This window comes from Harpegnathos saltator, unplaced genomic scaffold, assembly GCF_003227715.2.
Source record: "Harpegnathos saltator strain DR-91 unplaced genomic scaffold, Hsal_v8.6 scaffold13, whole genome shotgun sequence".
In the NCBI taxonomy this organism is placed as follows: domain Eukaryota; kingdom Metazoa; phylum Arthropoda; class Insecta; order Hymenoptera; family Formicidae; genus Harpegnathos; species Harpegnathos saltator.
The window spans coordinates 397,129-417,258 of NW_020229906.1; the positions used below are offsets into that span (position 1 = coordinate 397,129).

General features: G+C 50.2%; 2 protein-coding genes across 3 annotated transcripts in view; one reads left to right on the top strand and one right to left on the bottom strand.

Moving 5' to 3' along the window:
• nudC (nuclear distribution C, dynein complex regulator) overlaps window positions 1-2,237 on the top strand; it is a 76,480-nt gene extending 74,243 nt beyond the window's left edge. Inside the window, exons 5-7 of the mRNA XM_011142094.3 lie at window positions 554-748; window positions 1,393-1,595; window positions 1,691-2,237. Coding sequence (XP_011140396.1) covers window positions 554-748; window positions 1,393-1,595; window positions 1,691-1,742 — 450 coding nt within the window. The 3' untranslated portion in view covers window positions 1,743-2,237. The remainder of the gene's footprint in view (window positions 1-553; window positions 749-1,392; window positions 1,596-1,690) is intronic.
• A 126-nt stretch (window positions 2,238-2,363) lies between these two features.
• LOC105183754 (coagulation factor X) lies at window positions 2,364-19,997 on the bottom strand. 2 transcript variants are annotated; one of them, XM_011142089.3, is made up of 10 exons: window positions 19,616-19,997; window positions 7,430-7,526; window positions 7,237-7,358; window positions 7,049-7,153; window positions 5,693-5,829; window positions 5,482-5,612; window positions 5,203-5,402; window positions 4,512-4,646; window positions 4,217-4,441; window positions 2,364-3,825 (listed from the first exon to the last, which is right to left on the bottom strand). In XM_011142089.3, exons 1-10 carry the CDS (start codon window positions 19,865-19,867, stop codon window positions 3,538-3,540), a joined length of 1,692 nt encoding a protein of 563 aa, XP_011140391.2. In that variant the 5' UTR covers window positions 19,868-19,997; the 3' UTR covers window positions 2,364-3,537. The 2 variants fall into 2 exon arrangements, with proteins under 2 accessions (XP_011140391.2, XP_025163642.1); XM_025307857.1 differs by having other exon boundaries at window positions 5,693-5,826; window positions 19,616-19,996.
• Between the last annotated feature and the right edge of the window lie 133 nt (window positions 19,998-20,130).

A 20,130-nucleotide genomic window follows, 5' to 3' on the forward strand; every position in this document is an offset into this window, starting at 1 on the left:
CGCAGAAGGACAAAACACCGCGGCGGCCAAGAACGCCGCGAACGATTCTCACCCTCGCGATCGATCGTCACGATCGAGTCTATCGAACGATCGATCATGCCGTTCATTCTTTCTCTTTCTCCGCCTCTCATTGCGCGCCTTCACCGTGCGCGAGATTGTCCGTAGGGGTCCGCGTAGCTTTTTTTCGGCGTGTCACTACTTTAAACGCCGTTCGTCGTCCAGATAAATCGACTCGCGAGTTACTTGCGTACCTGCGGTCATGCGGCTTGATGTCCAAACTACCGGCTATGAACGATCTATTTCTATCGAAGCTGCCTAGTTTTGGAAAAACTACTCAAGTACGAGGTTTTCTGAAAAGAGCGACAAAGTATCACGAGGGCCCAGATACGTTTACTCGATCCTTTCTTCGCTTGTATTTAACGTCCATCGAAGATACAAAATGCATCGTATTGTAAACTTTAGAAGAAGTTTTACGCGACGGTTGTTTGGACCGTCTCTTGGCAGTTCCAGCGTCGGATAAACTTTGCGCTTCGCGCTTTCCTTCACGTTACAGATTAGGCTGCCGCTGAAGGTGAGCTTTTCGGTGCGTCCCAAGGACGTGGTAGTGACGATCGCGAAGAAGCACCTGAGCTGCGGCCTGAAGGGCCAGTCGGCGATCCTCGACGGCGATTTCCCGCACGAGGTCAAACTCGAAGAGTCCACTTGGGTAATCGAGGACGGGAAAGTGTTGCTGATTAATCTGGAAAAGGTGAGTCGGTGGGCATATCTACACGTATGTACGCGCGTACGCGTGTCGGTAATGCGCTTTTTCGCGGCCTCGCCGGCCCCGTGGCCTTGCCGGAACGGTGATTCCGACGGTTCTAACATCGCCCAGTCGCAGATGGAGATTCGAGATACGCGCCGCGATCGATCGACGAACGGAATCCGTCGTCGGGCTGACGTACGTGTCCCTGGACGAGCGCGAAATGCGGCGTTTAATTGAGCGAAGGTCCAGCTAATTCCACCATGTCTGATTATCGTGTAAAGTGATTAGCTGGCGAGATATATCGCTGTTCTCGTTGCAGCGTTTTAGCCCGGCACTTTGGTCCGCGCAGCAGGTTATTTATTACGTTGCATTACGTCGTGATTAAATTGCGATACGTTCGCAATGACGATTTAGTAGATTGTACAAAATATACCGAGCGCCAGTTTCGGTCTCTCGGCGACCGGCGAGAACAGTGTGTGTGTGTGTGTGTGTGTGTTGTAAGGTGATCGAAATTTATTATTTAACCGTGACATAACGTGGAATGTGTCACGTATGTAAATGTGCTCGTTATAACCGGCCGGTCAAAGTTGCCTCGAATTTAGCGGATAATCGATATCCCGAAACGATATTTATACCGTCGCCCTCAGGTGAATAAGATGCAATGGTGGGCGCACGTGATAACGAGCGAGCCGGAAATTAGCACGAAGAAAGTGAATCCCGAACCCAGCAAATTGTCCGACCTGGATATCGAGACGAGAGGTCTCGTGGAGAAGATGATGTACGACCAGAGACAGAAGGAGCTCGGACTACCCACGTCCGACGAGCAGAAGAAGCAAGGCGTCATCAAAAAGTAGGGACCGAGTCTAGACACGCGCTCGTCGTCGCGTGTCTCGTTCGCGTGTCGGCGGGGCTCTCGTTGATCATAATTCGTGACAATTGTTTCAGATTCATGGAGCAACACCCTGAGATGGACTTTTCCAAGTGTAAATTCAATTAATTCCATTCGTGCACGAATCATCATCACCTTCAAGGCGCGCTGACCACGCTTAAAATTCCGAACGCCGCACCGTTGGATACCACCGTTGCGCTCGCGTCTTCTCTCACTTCTTCGTGATCGTAACGTCGAGGAGTCCGCGCGCTCGACGTTCCGTCCACCCGAAGGAAGAGGTCAACGCGATTGCAACACACACACTGCGCTTCGAAGGTTGCAGAAGATGGCAGCACAATGTTAGACCGCAGCACCCGCTACAGAGTTCTGCTGTCGATTGAGATTCCGATTGATAATTCTACGATTTAATCACCTCGTTCTTCTCCTCTCCTCTTTTGTACTTTGTTCATCTGTGCGATCTTTCAGAAAAAAAAAAAAAAAACTAAAATGTGCACGTAGATGTAAAAATTCAATTTATATATTGCATTGTTTTATCTAACGAGTAAGCCGATTACTTCATTGACAAAGAAAGATATACATTGAAATTATATCAAATTGATGAAATTCGATTAATAAAGTTTGTGTAATAAACACTTCTTACATCTTACGATACTATATTATTAATAATACGAATGTGAGGTACGAAGAGAGGTAAGTGGTGTGATAATTGAGTCATATACACACTGTGAAAAACTTCGTCAGTTTCTTGTAAAAATTACACTTCATTCTTTGATTTCTCATACAAAACGGTACAATCTCACACATTTCTAGCTCAATCATCCTCGCATATTTTTTTTTTTAGCTTATTTTCGTACAACAAATTGAAATTGAAATTGACGACTCGAAAATTATATTATCGCTCTTTATTATATGCTCTATCTCTTATCCTCGACTTATACGCGTGATTTTACGATACGATACATTTTACTTGGTCAAGTATCAAGTTAAAATTTCGGTTGTATTATCTCGTTAATCCTGCAAATTTCGTCGTTAAAAACATAAACATCCGTAGTAGCAACTAACTTTATACATTTAGAAATATGATATATCGTTGCCTTCGACTCGACATGCCATATCTTCCTTCTTTAGCTTCCGAATCTAGCATCCTAAGTTTTTTTGGTTGCTCTATCGTGACATTTGGAAAAATTCGTGTCACGTAAAAGCATGTTCGGCCGCGAATGCAGTCTTATTTATATTTCTGCCTGTACTGTTTCCTTTTCAATTTCTCCTCAATCTTATTATACGGAATGCCAATTCAGATTTCTCTATCGGTAAGCCATTATTAGTGATGCAACTTATTTTTAGCTTCTTCGTTATCAGCTCTTTTTCGTTATCGCTTCGTTATCGGCGTTATTAGTTTTAAATTTTCTCCAGATTTAACGTCGGAAGAAAAAAGAGAATATAAGAATAAACAAAGAGTTGCCTTCTTTTACCTCCATTTTTATACATCTTAATCTTTACTAGATTACTTAATATTTAGTTATCTCACGTGCTCTCTATATTTACAGCTGAATAATTTATGATATTAATACAATATTCGTATTAAAATTAGGAATACAGGTTAAATGCAAGTGTGTGTGTGTGTGTGTGTGTGTAGATTATTGAGATAATTGAATATTAAATAATTCTGAAATATGCGCTTCAACATGGAGCCTCAATAATATGCATAGTATTATCGCGAGATTCTCCATCCTTCAAGTTGGACAAAATTTGCAGGTTTGATGTAGGTCGAAAAATGTTGACTCGGGTACACTTGTATGTAAAAGTACAGAAAAGATTCTCGATCGGTACTTCAAGTTCGATGTAATCCACCGAAATTAACCGAAGAAAGAACTGAAATTTGTCGTGACTTGTTCCCCAAGTCCTAATCGTCCGCTTGCTTCATCACTCGCGTTATCCAACGCACGTAATTGGGCAACCTGGCATAAATGCCAAATTTCCCGCGCTTGCCGCAACCCTCGCCGAAACTGGTGATACCAAAAATCGTCCACGGATGATCGGCTTTCCGGGGATCTCTGCAGAGGAGGGGTCCTCCGCTGTCGCCTGCGCATGAGTCCATCTTGCCGCGACGATAACCCGCGCAGAACATGTTATCCGTGATTCTGTAGTCCACATAAACCTCTCGACAGGTTTCGGGAGACACTATCGGAACCTGAAATTAAGTTTGAACGTTATTTCTATTTTGTCCTTGACTGTTATATTTATTAACATCAACATTGATTATACAAAAACTTGACTGAAAATAGAATTTTACCAGAGATGACACTCGAGAGCGATACATGTTTTATTTCGTTTCATCGGCTCTCTGTTGATCGTACTACCGATTTTTCAAGTGCAATTATGCTTACGAGACAGACACGGTCGTATATCGGTCGTGTATCGGTCATTGATGATCATCACGTTCGATATTCAACGTGTCGTTAGACGACACGTTATCCTTCTATATTTACGGATTTGTTTCTGGAAAGGATTCTCTCTCTCTCTCTCTCTCTCTCTCTCTCTCGTTTCTTCTTTCGCGATAGCACACGTCGAAATTTCCTTACTCTGACTTCGTGAAGCACATCCGTTCCGAAATCGTCCATCACGCTGGACTTGCCCCAGCCGATAATGGTGCACAAATGACTCGTGGGCAAAGGTTGCTTCGGCGCAGGCAGACACGCGATTCCCCTCGACGCAGACGGGGTCAGGGTAACTGGTAAACGAAGTAGAGCTATATCGTTGTCAACGGTATCGGCATCGTACTCTGGATGAATGGTCACAGAGTCCACCTATGTAATTGCAGAGTTAATCGATAGTGCGCGAAATTATTTAACGAGCTCTAGTAACCGCGATGCATACCCTAAGCTCTAATTCCGTGCCTTCCTCCACCGTTAAATCATGCTCCCCGATGCGCACGTACAGACGTTTCCTGATGCAATGCGCTGCGGTCAATACCCATTTGGGAGAGACCAATGTTCCGCCGCAAAAGGCTTCCTGAAAAGAGCAAATTCAATCACAGCGTAGGTTCGGACGATGCGAATGTCTGGTAACCTTGGAGTTGTACTCTTTAAATTTCTATTCCGCGCAAAATCTCACTCGAGGCGAGATAGTGAAAATTCCGTCGCTCAAGGTCACAAGAGTGGACATTGAACTTAAATTGTCAAGAAAATGAATTTGAATCATGCGGATCTGACTCAAATAATCAAATAAAGTTCTTAATCTTTCAATCGGGTAAAGTAAACGTTTTAGTCGTATCACAGCGAATTTGTCCCAGTATAATCATTCACTTTCCAATAACTCTTAAATGAAATTATTCACTCGGCGCGACACACCGAAAGTTCATTCATTTTATATGTGAGTGAAAAGTCATCGCTCGAATTCGATTGACTTTTTGGCCGTCGTTCCACTCTTCAAGTGGAATTTCAGTCTAAGAAATTTAGGGAGTAAAGACACTCCCGCCCAATGTCGTCTCCATCTTTCAATCCGTCGATCTGTTTTTTACACCAAACCACTTTGACATCTGCTCGATATAAAATCTGCACGAACGTACCCGAAATCGATTTAACACAGCCACTTGCCACGGCCAGCTCCCAGGCGTGGTCGGCCGACCGCCGATGATTCGGGTGAAATACGACAATCGGGAGGCTTTATGCGAGCTTGTTAGCCCGCATCTCCAAGTGTTCGGGTTCTTCTCCGATGCAAAACTGTCTACGGTATTAGGGTTGAGCTCGAACTCGTCCAGTACCGAGTCTGGAAAATCGAAAATAGCTAGCTCGCTGGCTCGTCTTTCTCCCTTCCCGTTCTGCTCCGTCGCGCAGAATTCACTCACCGTCACCGTCCTCTTCGTGGCTCCCGCGAATCTTCCGATGGATCCATTTCTGACAGAAACTGCCCTCGACGTAGCAGTAAGCGCTCTCTCGTATGACGTCGCGACCGCAGATACCGGGCTTTCGGCACCATCTAATCAGGCCGGCGAACGGAGGTGTGTAAAGTGTGTCGATACATTTACATAGATTTACATAGATTCCGCGTGAGAATACCTGTGACGTTGCGTGGTACACAGTCTTGTGCAGGGTGACCACTTGCTCCATTTCCCATAATACCCCCCGGAGTGCTCCTTGGTGGTATCTTTTCCTCTGCGTCTACCTTGCCTGGGCTCCGCTTCCTGTGGTACCTGCTGAGAGAGCGCGTACATACGAGTCGCGCGGAATCTTTGTAATTTTTGATCATTTCACACAGAAATTAAATATTCAGTTGCTCTTTCACTTTCCAAGTTTTTTCGAGTGAGGCTCCGTTCAAACGGTAGAGTGTGGCATCATTCGTGTATAGCGAGTGAGCTTTTCTCTTTCGAAATTGAAAAGTGGATCTGACTGTACTTTTGCTCCACTGTCCCAGGAGCAAAAAGTGAAAGATCCACCGCGATCCAGCAGATATTTTCACTGTCGCTTCGAGTGAATTTTCACTCGTTTTCAGTTAGAGACGGAGGTTTCGCTCGAAAAAAAAGATTTAACCTCTGGAGGACCGGAATGCAATTTATTGGCTTTTAATTGCTTTTGCCTTTGGAGGCCCCAGAAAACCAATTTATCAGGTTTTAACTTGCTACTGTAGGATATTTTAATTTATTAATATTCTACTTTTATATTCTACTTTATCGCTTGCTACTTTAACGCTATACTTTGTATTGTGTCAGTTTCGATTTGTTGAAACGGGATCGGGCAAACGCTCTCTGTGTGTGATACGACTGTCGAGCCGATAATACTTGTTGTTATTCATTTGCGGTGAACGCGATGCACCTCTTTGCGTTGCACGCAAAGTGCTTCAAACTGTATCACACCGAGAAAAATTACTAAATCTGTCGCAAAAGCATCAGTCCTCTTATTTTTTTCAATCACTTTTTTTTATATCTTCGACAAAGTATGCATATTATCGCGAAATAAATTGATATGTATATAAATACATATGATGCATTTTGACTGCCTTCTACTTTTCATAAATTGCGGCAGAAAAATTTATAAAAACATGTTATTTGTCAAACTTTTTCTCTCGAATGATGTCAAACAATATTATTCTAATAATATCTAATAACATTAAGTTGAAAAACTGAGAAGAAAGAAGGATCCTGAATCTTTCCCGGACCGGAGGCCAATATATTGGCGCGAAAGTGGCGCCATCTTTTTCGTCATTCAACCCAATGATGTTAATAATAATAAAAATAATAAAGTTGATGTTGAAAAATGATGTTAATAATAATAAAAATAATAAAGTTCTAATATCTGAAATGAAAAAGTCAAAAGTCAAACAACTGCGGTCCTCTAGAGGTTAAGGAGTAAGAGTAAGTATTTTCAGCGAGAAAAAAGATTTCATTTAAGAAAAGTGTTAGACCTTTTTGGACTCACTTGAACAACGTGAAATCTCTCTTCCCTTCGTCGATGTCCCCGACGTTCGCGTTGCTTGCACCGTCTTCGTCGTCCCTTCCTGTTGTGCTCGCAGCCGCGCTCCTCCTGTGCCAAGATAAACGGGTGTGCAGAAAAGATCATTCGCGATAACGCAACAACATGCTGTATACTATATTTCGTGCATTTACCCGAAGCACGGTGGTACCGCAATCTTTCTTCGATCGACACCTCTTGACGCGATTCTGCGTACAATGCCGGTCGCACACCGACCACTCGCTCCAGCCCGTGAAATGCGACGGCTTGGTCGCTCCTGTAAGATAATCAGGAAGACTAGCTTCGATCGAGTAGTTGGAATTAACGAGCATGGAAATACAGACTTACTATTCTTTGGTAAATGCTCCACGGCGGACAGTCGATCCACCGGACGCCGGCAATCTGTGTCGCCTTTGACTCCAATGACGAACGTGTTGTTCTCATTCTGCGAACATTTTTTTTTTCAAGTATTGATTAATTCAGTAAAATACTTAGGATCTATATCAGACGAGAGAGAATCATCAGTTTTTTAAGTCTATTCTTATACTTTGTTTCCCATTTGCTTATTTTTTCTGTCCTTTTCTATCCTCAATAAAATTCTCCGATTTATCTCGAGTGATCGATGTGTGCTGAGCTCAATGATTCATCGTTATATCACAGCCCTGCCTATGAAACCCCACGTTTTAGCTATCAACGCGATTAAGAATCACTCATTTATTCGGATCAGCGACGTTTCCCGACCGGATTTGTCCAGAAATGACCAGTCGCCTTAACTGATACGATCGCCTTAAAACCGTCCTGGACCGACGAGCGTCCCAGGCCGAACGACTGACGATAAACACGGCCTGCCTAGCTCTAATTTCATCCAGCGTATGTCTCAAGGCTGTAACGCCCAGTTCGCGACATTAAACTCAATTTGCCCGCTGGTAATGGCATCGCGACGTAACCACCGTCGACGCTAATCATGCGTTACACGATGTCACCGTGTCGACGGTACGTGGGCATATGAAATTACTATCATTGCGTTGTCGCAATGCCTTCTCGAAGGCTTTCCAGAACGTCGCAGGCGAGCGACGCGACGCGACGCGACGGGTTCCGAACAATAGTTATCGTTCGCAGCTGCGGTGATTCATTACGGTCCCGCGTACCGCGGGATTCAGCCACGACCAAAACGGTACTCGAAGCGCCCTTTTAGCGGCCTACCGTCGCGTCGTATTGTCCGTGATGACAATGACGCGAAACTCGATTACCACACACATCGAGGTTGATTACCTCGCGGAAATTCGCCGTCACGAACGCGCACAAAAGGAAAAGACATATTTCGTATGTTTCGTTCTTCTTTACGGGTGCAAAATTTATCCCACGATTCAGATTCTTCGACGAATCCTTCTTCGATCGAAACGCGATTCGAACGTTCGCTCGAAGAATCATCGTCAGCATCGCCGTTATCGGAAGATCAAGGTTGAGAACGCTCGGAAAGTGTACATTTTCCATAAATTGCTCATGAATTCTCAAACTGCCGAGCTAATGATGCCGCCTGAGAATTCTCCTTTGAACTTTGCGAATGCGCGCACGCGCGGACAGGTTCTCTCTCTCTCTCTCTCTCTCTCTCTCTCTCTCTCTCTCTCTCTCTCTCTCTCGGTTGACTTCTTCGCCGAGCCACACTTGTCCAATTCACTCCGTAATTAGCCGAAATATGCAAAACGAATCTACAGCGAATGATCTTTAGCAATCGGAATGTCGGGCCGATCCTCGGCCGATATGCTCGAGCGAGCGAGCGAGCGAGCGAGCGAGCGAGCAAACTTTCCGCACTCATCCCGAAGACTTCGTGCCAATTACCGGTCGTATCGATTTTGCGCATTTAAAGGCACCGCCCGTTATTTCATCTCTCGCAGGAGGCCCTACGGTTTGATGTCATTACGCGGCAAAAGCAGAATTCAAAACGAAGCAATCTGCGGTTGCAAAGTGCAAGTTTCAAGAAGATTAAGAAGAGAGAGAGAGAGAGATGATAGCTGAGTGACTTTCATCTTTCTTGTTTATCATATGTGACGAGCGAGATCGTGATCGGTAATTCGTCTCAGTGATGACTCATTAGCGCGAAATGATCAGTCGAGGGGCGGAATGCAGCACCGGAGAAAACACTAAATGAAGAAGGAGAGGTGATCTCAGTAAGGATAACAACGGGCTAGCGGGAAATTTGTATGCGGCGAAGTAGCGTGTCTCCAAACTAGGCTGAGATGTGCGCGGTACCTTGCATCTCAGTCAGACAATCTCGCAAAAAGCTCGTGCCGCTAAAAGGGAAGGCAATTCAGCGAGGTAAAGTCGAGGTAAAGGAGAGAAAGAAAGTGAGAGAGAGAGAGAGAGAGAGAGAGAGATAGGGGGGGGGGAGAGCGTGCTCGCCTCATTGTCGATACAACTTCGCCGTCTGAAAGCCCTATAGCGGATCCGCGGATAAGCGGGAGCGCGTAACGAGTGTCAACGTTCGCCGAAGGAAAAACGAACGTGCCGAGCAGCCGACACGAAGCCGGCGCGAACGGTAGCTTCAATTTTCACCCGATCGATTTTCCTCGAAAGCTCCTTCCGCTTCCCGAAACCTCGTATCCGCTCGCCGGCCATGTCGAATAACGAGCGCGCGATTTGGACTTTCTTTTTGGACGCGGACCCCGGACCGCGGTGACACGTAACGCTTTCGCTCTTTCTCCAATCGTGACGAATTTTGAAGAATTATGACGATCTTTATCCTGGCACGTGCTATAATGGGCGGGAATATGTGCGTTTGTCGTTGCGAAGACGAGACACGCGATTCGGAAAGTAGAGGGACATCCGGCTGGCGAATTAACGGTGTCCTTAGATGGTAACACACACCGTCGGACGTTTGTCCGACGTCCGAAAATGGTCGGCGATTTCTTCAACGGAGGGTTGCTACGGTTTTAATGTGGGATCTCTCATGGGTCCCGATTTGTTGTCTCGCCGAGCTGTCGATGGAATGCCCGCTGTGGCGAGTCCGCGCTCTGATTTATGGGCTCTCGGTGGCCACGATCGGAAGACCGTTCTTTGTGTTCCACCTACATATGGTCAAAGGATGTGCGCGCTCTAAGTCCCGACCCGGTAGAAATCAAGACACGGGAGCGGGATCACTCCGTTGCGCGAAATCTCGGATGATCGCGAATCTCGCTGAAAGCGGGAAAGGAACGGAGGCCGCGGACAACGTGACGCCAAGTCAAGCTCGCGCTTAGAGAACTCGTGCGAGCTCTCGCGCTCGCGATAACTTCCAGCGATAAATCAAAATTTCATTGACGTTAATTAAGCCGTGTAAAATGTCCGAGCGATCTATCTAATCGGCGTGCCGCCGATAATGCATTCGCTCATTTGTCCTCGAGCGCGATCTCGCGCATTGCGCGATGCGAACCTTTGTATATATCTCACGGAGCCCGCGACGTCCGCGACTCGACGGGGCTATAATTGCGAGAGCGCACTCGCGTATAACAGAATAATCATTGCGACATTGTCGCCGGCATTGTTGCGTGGGGTAATGTCGGGCTGGTGTCGCGTTTTGTCGCGCGAGGCCGCAAATTACAATCGCGTCGCGGACGCTTATTCCCTGCCGCCAACAATCGATTAGAGCGATAGACACACCGTCATAAAGTACAATAACGCGGTTGCATCGACAACCATACGTCGATGACGACGACTCGTAATTCGTTCTTTGAACAGCGCCCGTTCAACAACGCTCGCTCGCTCGCTCGCGCAAAAGGAGACGCTTTGCTGACGTCGCGCGTCGCGTCGCGTCGCGTCGCGTCGTGCCTCCTTTTGCCGCGTTTCTCACTTTATAAAGACGGTTCGATGCCCTCGAGCGCGACGGCGAGGTTTTACGAGACTTCATAAATACCGCTCGCTTTTAATTAGATTTTTAATAGCGGCGATAAACGCGAGCGCAGCCTCCTGCGGGAATCGCCGTCTCTCAATCCCGCGAGCGACATGACCGCGATGACGAGAGAACGGAGGCTTCCTTATAGGCGAATCTGTGGAAAAGAACTCTGAACTCTGTTTCGCCGCTCTCGGCTCTCGGCTTTCGCTATACGTGACCGAAAGTGCCGCGCTCCCGGCCGCAGCTCACCTCTTTATTTCCCCACCTGATCCACTTGCGGTAACATTACTGTCTAATGTGTCATGAGTTACATTGCGTAACCGCTCGATCGTCTTTTCTGGCGAGTGAGAGCTCGCGCGGATATGCGCGTCGTGTTTCGCGGTCTTGCAGCGGCTTTGCGTTATTTGTCGTGCGTCTCTCTCTCTCTCTCTCTCTCTCTCTCTCTCTCTCTCACTCTCTCGCCCCCTCTCTCTCCCTCCCTCTCTCTCTCTCTCTCTCTCTCTCCCTCTCTCTCCTCTCGCAATGTCTCAATGTTATGGGTGAGGTCATCCTCGTGATTTACCGTTTCCGTTGTTTAATATGCAGGGTTAACGCGACGATACGCGCCTTCCACTTCGTGCGAATGATTTCCCACTTGACACGCTATTGTGCGTGTCCGTCGACGCGACGTTTCTGTCGTGCCATTTGCCGTCGCGGATTCCGGCGAAAGGGGTCGCGAGAGAGACGCGTTATTCCGCGAGAAATTAAATATCGGTACGTTCGTCGCGCGAAAAACACATCCCTCCTTCTCATTCTCTCTCTTGGGGATTATTTACGATCGCATAAATCGCGTCGCGCGCGCGCGCGTTTGTCATTTACGTTTCCCCCTCGTTAATCACGCGAGTCGAGTTAATTTACAAGTGCACACCGCTTTCGACGCTTCCCGTCGAGAGATCGGTCGCGCGTCGCCGTATGTTGCTTGGTCTGCTTCCTGCCCGATCGCCTCGTGTTTCCAAGAATGTCGTCCTTAACGACGCAATTTTCCCGGAGAGAGCGGCTACCAATTACGGATATCAATTTTCAATGCGCATCGTAATATATTGTGCGCGCGCTATATATCCGTACTTTTGTAGCGCATATACGCGCGCGCGCACACGTGCGCACGTTAGATCGGCGAATTACCGGTAACTAGGCTAAGAAGCTCACAGGTGAATGTCGGCCGACTGCTCGACGGAATGAAAGAAACAAGCGAGCGGGGAAAGGGAAAACGTCGGCGGCCGATCGATCGCCTAAATTTACGATAAAACGCCCCCACGAGAGGGGGCTTACGAGGAGTGAATTTGCGTCGGCGGTTGCGAGCGAGACTCTGGACCGTAATAAAACCGGCTATTAGGATCCGTCAGAGGGCCGCAGGAAAAGGAGTCACCTGCAGCGCTTTTAACCGTCGCTTACCATCCGTCTCCTACTCGCTGCCGCCTCCTCCCTCCTCCCCCCCTCCCCCTCCCCCTCTTTTACTTTTTCTTTCTCCCGGTGCTTCTTCCACGTGCGTCCGGCTCGCGTTTACGACCACGGTTATTTCCGGATCAACGTCTCCGACACCATACGGCCGCTTTATATTATTACTAGGACCGTGCAACTCTCCTCATTGTTCCGCGATGTTAAAACGTATTCTCGCTCGAGACGACTTTGCGATGCGAGAGATGCATCTCCTCCCCCCCTTCTCTCTCTCTCTCTCTCTCTCTCTCTCTCTCTCTCTCTCTCTCTCTCTCTCTCTTTCTCCTTACAGCGCCCGCGGCTAATTTTACGAGCGCTCCGCCAAAGTATCGATACGCCGTGCGTGACGGTCGCGCGCCGTTTCCTCCTGCACCACTCCCGTATTCGATCCCGGCTTGAATTGAATGCGCGTTTGTGCGAGGCGCATAAAGCCGCGGGAATCGCACGACGCAGATAAGCTCACAAGGGAAAATTTGTCCCGCGAGAACGTCCCCGCGGCACGCGGCAAGTTCTCATGCGCGACCGATGGCGAAATTGCGATCTCCCGCGCGCTCTTTCGCCCTCCTCCTGCCCCGCGCTGTCTCTCTCTCTCTCTCTCTCTCGCTCTCGCTCTCGCTCTCGCTCTCGCTCTCACTCTCACTCTGTCTCTCCTTCAAGTAGGATGGCCGCGTTTACGGGAAACGGTACGTTCATTTAGCGGAGAAAACCCACAGCTCGAGCGGCAGTTAATACGCGATATTAATGAAGGCAGCTCTTTGTGCGTAGACTAGTTATACCGGAATAACTTGTTTTCGATTCATTCCCGCTCCGTTGACGCACGACGATTGCTAAATACGAGGTAAAGGCTGACAATGTCACGTGCGCGACGGTGCATCGATCGTGCCAACCGGTTGTCATAAGTTCTGCACGCCCGTCCCGTGGATTTAGAGATTATTCGCCGTTTGTGTCCGCGAGCGTAAGAAGTCACAAGCGTTATTACGTGCTCGCGCGATAGCGCGATTGGAAGTGTTTCTCGTTAAAATTCCGCGCCTCGCCATCAAGTAGTCGCGAGTAGCCAGTGGTCGAGACTCGGCGACTCGTTCTCGATTACATCGACGAGTACGCGCGCCGCGCGGATGCCGCCGAAATTGCGGGACAATGGCCGCCGCGATCCTTTGAGCCGGAGCGCGCGGGCCCGTCGTTAAACGACCATTTCATTCAGACGCACGCGCGACGGAGCTTCGTTTCAGGCGAGTCACGCTTCACGTTATCGGTCAATCAAATGGTGAGACAGTAATTCGTGTCATGAGCCGTGCACATCGGATGCCAGTGACCGCTGCCGAGCTCCGACAATCACGCATTGAACTCCTGGCCGGTCGCAGAATTCTAATCGCCTGTTCCGTCGTTGGCGGAATCGCGACCGCTTTCCTGCGCCCATCGGCGGCGGCGACGACGACGACGACGACGACGACGACGACGACGACTACGACGACGACGACAACAACGAGACAATGGAATCGCCGCTCTTGGCACAGGACGCGAAACGTCTTGGCAAATAAACCAGCAGGAGGAAGATGAGCGACGAACGAACAAACGAAGCAACGGATGGACAGACGGACGCGGGGGTGAGACAGGGGAGAGAAGACGTTGCGGTAGCTCCGGCCTCCGAGCTCTCCAACGGACGTGGACGTGGATCTCACAGCGACGAGAAGGGACGGAAGGGACGGGATCTCGGAGGCGGTTGCGAGTTTCAGGCCGCCGAAGAGAACCGTACGCGACATTCTCCTCGTCCTTCTTTACGCCCCCTTCGCGCGTCCTCCTCCTCTCTCTCTCTCTCTCTCTCTCTCTCCCTCTCCTCAGGGCCCCCATACACCCCCTCCCCCTGTTTCTTTCCCGGGCGACGGCAACTTTTTATCCGCCGCAAGACTCACATACTTCCTGGCCGACAACGGGCTGGAAATTCCACGCGATAGTCGTCACGATACGGAGTAAGAAGAAGGTAATCGAGCGCCGCGGCTTCACCACCAGAGAGCAACGCCGGAGCGACGTCTCCGGACGTCGGAGGTCCCGCGGGAGAAAGAGAGGATTCTCTCTCCACGGGGGGTGCCAACGAGACACGTTCCTTTCCAGCCTTTCCCGGTGGTTCTTGCGGCCGGTGAAAAGCACGCGGTATGCCAGCGCGCTCGTTTCTTGAGTCGCTTAATGAAGCGAAAGAAGGCCGCGGCAGCTTCCCTATTAACCCGCGCGGCGCATGGACTTCGTTCTCCGTTTTTTTCCCTCCCTCCCTCCCTCCCGCCCTCCCTCTCTCTTTTACTCCGAGGACGCGTCGTGGAATGCGATGTGTCCGCGCGCTTCGACTCGCCGCGGCACGAAAAATAGCAAATTGGTCGCCGACGGGTGGCGAGTTTAGCGCGAGGAACGCGCGCCGGCAACGTCACAAACTGAAAATTCACGATGATGCTTGCGACGAAGGACACACTCCTTCCCCTTCCCACTGACTTCCCACTCAAGATGATCGAGATGACAAAGGTTAAATTTTGTCGGGCTCGTCAGAGGATATTATAATACCTGTAGCCTCGTGTTTTCTTTATTAACAGTAGCCAAAATAACACATGCCACCGCCATCATCATTTTCCACTGCTCTTTAGCATTTTTAGCAATCTTTCAATTCCGCTGTTGCTTCCACGCCAGGTCAGGTTCAATGTTCAGAAATTACTTGAACATTGAACGAAACTTGCACCGACTGACGCGCCTAAAGAATGCAGAAAGACGCAGGAAATCTCGCAACTTTCCGAGTTGCGAGACGACTAATGATTCACGCGACGACGGCGCGGCGGAGAAATCGTCTGGGAAACGAGCTCCCCGGTCTCGTGCCGCGCGGCTCGCGATACTGTTTCGCGCGGTAGCCACCTCCTCGGGAAAGTAGAGGAGCGCCGCGTCCCGGCTGCCTCTCGGCGTTGTAACGGCGGAGTAACGGCGTCCTCCACGAGAGGTATACACGAGAGCATCTTCGACGAGGATAACGCGACAGGAAGTTTCACCGCGGGGTGCCCGCGTGCGTGCAACACAGTGCCGAGGTCAAGCGTCGACTCGAGTGGTGATTCTTACACGATTAGAAAGCCGAGAGACGCTCAGTGATTGATACAACGTCTCTCTCGCCCCTTCGCCCGCAGGCGGACTACACTCGTCGTGACTGTTAATTGGAAAATCGGCATCGGCCGATCGCCAGCGGTTCGGCTTTCCGTGACGCGCGCGAAGGAGACTTCTCCTCTGTTCCTTTACTTTAGAGCTCTCGCTCTCGCTCGCGGCACGCAAGCTCTTCTCGTAGGGTGCCAAGGAACGTACGAGAAAAGTCACTTTGCTCTCGCGCAGTAGAAAGCGGGAATTATTATTACGCAGCTGTGATTATGCTGTCGCTATTATCGACATGCCTCCGTGGTAAGGCGCCCGCGCGACAACACGGCATGCACATGCTGAAATCGTATTTCCGGCATAACTGCGAAGGAGAGAATCGCGTATCTCAAGTCAACAACCAATTATATCGATATCAGTTGGTCAACGAAGGGGAAAATTTCACATCCAAGTGGATTCCAGATATGCGCAAAAAGAAGCCAGATTACGCTGATAAAATGTCCTCGAGAGAGAGAGAGGGAGAGAGAGAGAGAGAGAGAGAGCGTCTCATCACTCGAGCTCATTGGCGACAAAGTCTGTCGCACCGCTGTCGTAATTGACGTGTGCGCGTTTGAGAACCGGGGTTCGCGTTACGCGCTTTAGAACCTGGCTAATGAAGAGGGTACGCACCGATACGCGAGATCGCAACCGCGAGGGGAGGAGCGATTGGGGGGATGCGCGTCCGTCCGAGCGAGCAGGGCGGGTATTTACGCGACAAGACACGTTAATAAACGGGCTGAAAGAACGGGCGTTGAAGTTACCTCGGAATTTCTCCTAGCCGAGCTCGCAAACGTCAATTCTCCCGGCCGACGCCGACGTAGCAATAAACAGACCGGCGCGGTCGGTCCGTTAAATGCGGAAAGAGACGCGGCGCAAGCCGCTCTCCTGTAAAAACACACGCCTGCGTATCTCGAGTGGCGCGCGCGATCGCCGGCGGATAAGTCGGCGGGCAAACAAATACGCGCGATTATTTTCAACGAAGTTGAATTTACGGCCGACTGGTCGACGTCGGCGTCGGCGTCGGCGTCGGCGAGCTTAACGCTCGTCCATCTCGACGCCGATAGTGCCGTAAATTGGCTCGTTAGCGTGGACCTGTGCGTGACGCGGATAAGCCAGAGGACTCCGATTATTACGCTTATCTATTCTTCCAACTGTCGCCCGCGGCCGTCCGCGGATAAAACCAACCTCTGCCTCTGTGTCTTCCTCTCGTCGAGCCTGCCCTTCCCGCCGAGAGGGCGGCCGATCGAGAATGTACGCCATCACAGCCGATATTGGAGCCGGACGAGTGCGGACGAGTCTTTCTTTCTCTCCCTGCGGATGTCTCAGGCCGTGATACCTTCCGCACACGGTAACGTCACGTACGCGTCGCGTCGCGTTGGCGGAGGGTCGACGCGGCCGTCCGCGGCCAAATATAACCCGCTGCCCCTGCTCTTCACGAGAGGACCTCGTCGAGGGGATCGGCGGTGCGCGCCGAGTTGGATCTCGCTCGCGTTGCGAGACTTCGGGCGATAACGTGTCGTCCACGTGAGAATGTCTGGAGGGTGCTTTAGGAGGTAAGGGGGTTTTATTTATTTTGCGATAATTTACGGGAAAGGGATAGTTGTGCTATTTCGAACTGAGCGTTCCGCTCAATTTGCCATTCGAAGAGTCAAAATATGAAGGATAGTTTGAAGATACGAAGAACAGCTAATATCTCCTTCCCACTAGCCACGTTAAGGCACGCTGTCTTCTAGTCGTCTAGTTTTCTCCGGTAAGAGTGAAGCTGTAGACAAAGATCGAATGCCTGTGGCACAGACTGTGTTCTCTTTAGACGCAACCTTTTGTAGTCTCTTGCGGAGCGCTCAGTTCACATATTGACACAAGTGTATGATCCGAAGAGACCGTGATGGAAAAAGCCCGTTAGCGGCTTTCCCCTGATCGCTAATTAGAGACCTTCCCCTCGTACCGGCCCGATGTGTCCTGCTTCGTGCAGATATTCTCAAGTTGACGCGACGTACCGAGAAAACGGCGTCGTCAGATGCGTCACGTCGGTGCCTCGTCTCGGGACTCTGTACCTCTTCTCAGCCTCTCTCTCTCTCTCTCTCCCTCTCTCTCTCTCTCTCTCTCTCTCTCACGAGCGCGGTGTGTGCTGAATTACGTAAGACAAATCGACAAGTACTGTTTAAGTTTCAGGGATTCGCACTCTTCCGCGTTCCACTACGCTGGATATATTGTCCGGCGAGCATCGTCAATCCCACGCGAGGTTCACACGACTTTCAGCGCGTTCGCGTCCGATTCAGCTCCTCGCTCGCTTGTCCGTAACGGAACCTTGTATTTCGCGAGGGAAATATCCCCTATAAGCACGCGCGCGTACACCTTTCTCTCTCTCTCTCTCTCTCTCTCTCTCTCTCTCTCTCTCTCGTCGCATTCTAGCAGCTGGAGACTCCTCCTTCACCTCCTCGAATCGATAGCAATTACAGTCGAGAAGATTTCTCGAGCGACGTTAGTTTCGCTGTCGGGTCTGCTAGAGCTAGAGGGTCTGGTACGTCCGTAACGTCGAAACTAGTTTATACGTGTCGGCATATTAACCTCGAAACTGTAAATAATTATTGCGGTCTAAGAATGGCCACGAAACGAGATTACAGTAATTATCCCGGCGTGCTTAGCTAAAACGAGGTTTCCTCACTTGAGGGTCCGGTAATTGCGCCGCTATTGCCGGGTTCCCACTGGCCGTCGCGCATGCTTTATCGGTCGCTTCGGGCTTCTCGGGACTTTCCGTCTTCCTTAATCTACCTACTCATCACCGATTCACCTTTGACAAATTGGACCGCATTAATCCAGGACCGTTCCAGCCGCGCGCGCGCGCGCGAACCTCGGGAATACTTTCGATACTTTAGCGCGTTCTCTCACTTCACCTTGACGGAGAACCGCCGCTCATCTCCGTGCGCGCGCGCGCGCTACGTTCGCCGAGGGAGAGATTCTAGTTTATTAATCAAACCGTGTAAGCGACCGAGGGGCGGGTGTACGATGCACCATACTGCAGTTTATACGATAATTTCACGAGTCTATATTATTCGAGTTAATATCAATTTATCGTACATCAAACTCTCCTCGGCGTGCGAGATTGCACGCGCTCTCTGAAATTACGGGCCGAGGCCGCCCCCACGGCCGCGCGTTACCAGATGCGATTTCGGTAACGCAATTAGGTAAACCTGTACACGATAAATATCCGAAATTGCAGTGCATTACAGTCGGGTACAAGGCACGCGTGCGCGCGCGCGCGGAATACCTCGTTTTTCCCTGACTGAATCAGCCTCCTCCGCGAGGCTGGGCGCATCGCGTTTCGTAAACTATTGTCCGACATTTTGTGCCGCTCGGTGGGTATCAAGGCCCCCATCCCCCTCCTCCTCCTCCTCCTCCTCCTCCTCCGAGCCTTCAACACTCGGCGAAAATCTGCAAGCGGCACGCAACCGCGATTAATTCGACGAGATCGACACGTTGATTGCGATGGACGGTCATCGTGATATAGCGATGTCACTCGTTGGGTCACTCTCTAAATTTCTCGCGGTGAAATCTCTCTCGGTGAAAAACAAGTGAAGCGATGGTACAAATATTGCCGCTATCAGAGAATCATACAGTAGTGGGACACGTTTACTCAAACTTCGATTCCTCGATCCGTACGAGTGAAACATATTTCGGTCGCTTCGAGTGGAGAATTCGCTCTGCATGACTGACGAGTCACTCAAACTCAAGTGACTACACTTTCGAGTGTAGTTTCTCCCGAGAAAAGTTTTAGCGTATAAGGTGTATAGGGTGTAAATCAATCGCGTTTGAAATACGTCGGCTGTAGAAAAACGTCCAGCAGAAAGCGAGACGAGACGAGACGAGAGAAATCCAAGATGAATTTCATTCGCTTGTCTTCGATAATCCAAGCTGAAATCTGGACTGGAGTCCGTAATCTCGGGAAACCCTTTAGCCCTTCAGCGAAGCAACGACACGCGACTGCGAGCCGAAGGAAGGGCGAGCCGAGAAGGGAGAATAACGTGTGCGTGAAAAGTACTCACCAGATCCCCGGCGACGACCGCGTGGCTGAGCGCGAGCAGGACGACGAAGACTCGGAGGGCCGTCGCGGTGCCGGTGAGGGTGGCGATCATGCCCGTGAGGTGGACGGGTCGCAGACGGCGACGCAGACAGTCGGGCGACCACGGGGACGCGCTGTTCGTCGACGACGAGGAGGAGAAGGTGGTGGTGGTGGTGGTGATGGTGGTGGTGGTGGTGGTGGTGGTGGCAGGCCGGTACTCCCGTCGCGGATGCATCGCGTCATGATCGCGACGTGCCACTCGCTGGCCGCGTCGTGTCTCGCCTCGATGTGTTCCACGGTGTACCCCACGTACCCTACCTACCTACCTACCTACCTACCCACCGCTAACCTATCTACCTACCTACCTACCTACCTACCTACCCTGTCGCGCTCTCGCGCGCTTCTCTCCGCGCGCGAGAATGCGCGTGAGTGCGCGGTCACGGCCCTACGTGCCGCGTCGTCGCACGCGCGCGCGAACGAGCGAGCGAGTCTATAAAT

What these genes read in the sequence shown, in the direction of transcription:
- LOC105183754 (XM_011142089.3), bottom strand. Translation starts at nt 19,867, where the DNA reads ATGCATCCGCGACGGGAGTACCGGCCTGCCACCACCACCACCACCACC. An exon ending in GCGGTACCACCGTGCTTCGG is followed by an intron (nt 7,154 to 7,236) that starts GTAAATGCACGA and finishes ATCTTGGCACAG; the next exon opens with GAGGAGCGCGGCTGCGAGCA. An exon ending in TGTACCACGCAACGTCACAG is followed by an intron (nt 5,613 to 5,692) that starts GTATTCTCACGC and finishes CGGCCTGATTAG; the next exon opens with ATGGTGCCGAAAGCCCGGTA.